At 53.6% G+C, this 3,870-nt stretch overlaps 1 protein-coding gene across 1 annotated transcript; it reads right to left on the bottom strand.

Annotated features, from left to right (window-relative positions):
* Positions 1–1,638: 1,638 nt before the first annotated feature.
* Positions 1,639–3,870, bottom strand: LOC122026602. Its single transcript, XM_042585337.1, has one exon. It carries the CDS (start codon positions 3,868–3,870, stop codon positions 1,639–1,641), a length of 2,232 nt encoding a protein of 743 aa, XP_042441271.1.

The raw sequence follows: 3,870 nt of genomic DNA, 5'->3' as shown, positions 1-3,870 counted from the left end.
GCTGGCTGCACGAATCGCCGACGAACCTGCAAAGAAGTCGAGCCGGGAAGGGGTTCCCGGCGACGACCCTCCAACGCTCAAGTCAGGCAAGAGGAAAACGATGAAGTGACTTCAAAGATGAGGGATCGCGTACCTCTGGCGAAATCTAAGGGCTCTTATATAGAGCTGTGGGGAGACTTATGCACACCTACCGAGGCGTACACGTGTCCTTTACCATACCTTAGTATGGATTTACCAGAGGAGCATGTCTGACACCATACTGCTACAGTCCGAGCACCTCTCTGATGGGACAGCAGAACCTTCCGTCGTAGGATTCTGCGTATGGCTTGGTCGTCGAACATGCATGTTGTCAGAAGATGTTCCCCAATGTCCCCTTGTCCTTGTCTCTTTTTTCCCCGAACCGAGCGTCCATCCGCTCGGCAGGCATCGGTCCGACCGGGAAGGTTTCACTCCATTGTGTGCTCGGCTGAGACTGTTCCTTCACAGCATTGATGCTTTACGCCTCGGCCGAGCGGGCTACCCGCTCGGCCCGGCGACCCTGTTCACCATGAGCGTCGGAAACCCGACTCCCCGTCGGGTTGTCTTTGATTCCGCCCGGACCCGTTCGACCGGTTGACCCGACTCTTCTCCGATCGGATGGACCTCATGCTGATCCTTTTGACTTCTGACCTTCACGTGTCATTGGCTCCCCACAAAAGGGATCCCCCGTCCTTACTGCCGGATCAAATCCCATTGTAATAAATATTTTAGAAGTTAGTAATTTTGAATGTGTAATGTGCTCAAAAAATAAGATGATCTACTTAATACTAAAAATTAATAAGAAGAAGAAACACAGATTTCATATGTGGCCAAGTATCAAGTGGGCACAAGACTACTGCTGAAAAAAAAACAAGAGCTGGTGCAAATCACAGATCAGCATGGGAGATGGGAATAAAAGCCACACTTGAGACACCAGATATGGCTTTGCAAGAGTCGAGCAGTGTACGGCTAAACAGCGAAGAAATCCTTGAAGAGTCAAGCAAGCATCAAGATCCAAGACCAAGGTTTCTCCTACAGAGAAATCTGAAGAACAGACAATGAACTTTTTAATTTATATGTCAGAATACCTGTTGAATCATCATTTAAATGATAGATTAATTAAAGTAAAACTAACAGTTTGGATATGAACAACACATGCAAGAACAGGCACATTACCAAATTCAAGTATCATTCCACGAACAGAATTGCTCAGTTCTATACTGGAAATACGCAATTCGACATAATAGTTGGACTGAAAAGATGAGAAAGATCAGGAAGAAAACAATGATATACGGTAAATATAAAAGGAAAAAAAATTAAGAAGAAAGAAGATAATGACACTGATAACATATCTCGCTCTATTATGAACATTTCTATCTAACAAACATAGAGATGGCCTGAAACCCCATCAGCTTCCAAGGATAACGATGACGATGAATAAATATTTAATATTTTAAATATCTTTTGCTGCTACTCCCACCCCGAAGAAAATATCGAGCAGGTGTTAATCAAAGCTTAGAGAATCCAAACAAAGAATCAGCATTCCTACGATCCTAATCTACGCTCATTCAGTTGCTAGAGATCGAGAGAGGAATTGAATTCCGAGGGAGATCGACGTTATTACGCTGATGATGAGGCCTCCACGAACTCACTGACAATGTCGTCGTCGTCGTCGACCATTTTGAGGAGCTCTGCGTCCTTTTCCTCCTCGGTGGCGAAGTCTCTTCTCCCGATCTTGGAGTGCGCCGTGAGAAAAGCGATCTTTTGCGCTGCAGGAGACAGCGCGTGCGCGCGCATCCATTGCTTAAACGTGGAGTTGCGTTTGAGGCCGCCGGAAGTGGCATGCAGGAAGATGAGCCGCACGGCTACTTGCTGCAGGAATTTGAACTCGCTGAGGCAGGTTTCCCAGACGAGGCGACGGCTCTGCGGGTTGGCGATCCTCATCTTCCCCGTCGATGGGTCGTGGTCCTTCACCTGCACCGCCTGGGCGTAGAGCGGATCCAACCCCTCCGACCTCCACTTCATTAGCTCCATGAGCACAATGTGGGCGTCCTCGGGCGACACCAGCCGCATTATGAGCTGGTCCACTTCCTTTTCCTGCTCCGGCGACAGGCGGCTGAACGGCGGGAGGTACTTGCCGGACGTGTTCTTGACCAGAAACAGGGGATCCAACACGAACGCCGCGGACCAAGCCGGGCGGTAGTTCTTCTGGAACCTTTTCTCGATCAAATTCTCGACCAGAGAGCCGTCGAAGTTACTGAACTTAGCGCGCCATTCTCTGACCTTGGATCGCAGCTCATCCCACAGAGGTAAGCATTGCCCGATTAGTGGCAGCTCTGTCTCGATTTCACTGGCTATGGATTTCACCAGCGTGACCAGCGAGTGAACCGCCTCCAGCTCGGTCCAAAATCTGCCGTCCTGAATCAGCTCCGCCATGTCTCTGGCAATTGGCTCCTCGGCGCTGACGAGCTTGTAGTCGTCGTCGAGGACGGCCATTTGGATCGGGCGCACGAAGTCCATGACGTCCTCCAACACGGCGAAGTAGGCGGGGAAGTCGGTTGGTTTGTTGCTGCTGTCGGTGGGAGAAGAGCGGCTTCGAAGGAGGCGCGTGTGACCGTGCTCTTCGAGCTGATACTTGTTGAAGATGCTTAGGACTCGAGAATGGGTATTAATGAAGTTGCCTAGCTTCGAGCAATTGGCCGACGCTCGAGCGAAGGTTGGAAGATACTGCGCGAAGTCCACAAGTAGGTTGTTGAATGCTTCGAGTTGGCAGGAGATGTTCACCATCCTTCGGCTACGGCCCTCGAGGCTGCGAAGGGCCTTGGTGCCGAAGCGGTCGGCAACGACGCCGGCGCACCGGTCGGAACGGTCGTTGCTAAGTTTGATGACGGCATCCCAAAGGATCTCCTCGGCGTAGTCAGAAGTAGTCCTTCCGGTGGTGAGCAGCGTCCGATGGAATAATGTGGTCCCATTGGGGAGGTTGACGGCGAAGCTAACCATTGTATGCTCCGACGAGGTTGCCGACGACTTCCATCCATTGGAAGCAAGCTGGAAGAAAGCGGCATCACGTATTCTGGCCTCAAACTCCGACAGGACCTCCTGGTGTCGAGCATCAAGAAAAGAGAAAACGAGCTGACGAGAGGGGATAGAGGAAAGGCCGACCTGGTTGAGAAAAGATTGGAACTTTGGGTGATCAAGGGCGGAGGGGGAGACTGCACCGGCAGATTCGAAGACCCAGTCGGCGACCAGAGCTAGAGCAGAGTCGGCCTGGGGCTTGGGGAGGGTGGCGGGGGAGATCATGGGACTTTTAAGCTTCTTGACGCGGTCCTCCAGCCTCGCCAGCGCGACGAGGTCCTCCTTCCCGCCGGAGAGTAACAGCGGTGGTTTGGACTGATGAGGTGGTACTGCGTCAGGGCGCTGCCGGATGAGGAGACGGTGGGGACGAACACGAGGGGACGCTGGAGGTAAGGAGGAGATAGGAACGGGATCGACGGGGGCCGCAAGGGAAGCAGCGGGGTCGGAGGCGGCGGTGGACGAAGGGGAGAAGAAGTTGGGGCACGCGCCGCGTTTGAGGTGCTCTGAGGCGGTGCGCGAGGGGTTGGAGGCGGAGAACAAGGAGGCGCAGAGCGCGCAGCGTAGCTTCGCGGCGGAGGGGTACGCCGCCCCGGCGGCCGTAACCAGGATGGGCTCCAGGTGGGTCCAATACCACGCGCCCTTCCCCTTTGTCGCCTTGCTCCGCACCGCCAGCAGTCGCTCGTACCGCTTCCTCGCCTCCCGAGCCGTCGGGTCCTCCCCCGCGGCCGCCGCAGCCGCTCCTTCCCCTCCCGCCGACTCCTTCGCTCCCGCCTCCAT

The sequence above is a fragment of the Zingiber officinale genome, chromosome 10A, assembly GCF_018446385.1.
Source record: "Zingiber officinale cultivar Zhangliang chromosome 10A, Zo_v1.1, whole genome shotgun sequence".
Taxonomy (NCBI): domain Eukaryota; kingdom Viridiplantae; phylum Streptophyta; class Magnoliopsida; order Zingiberales; family Zingiberaceae; genus Zingiber; species Zingiber officinale.
This window is presented reverse-complemented; position numbering and strand designations above follow the sequence as displayed.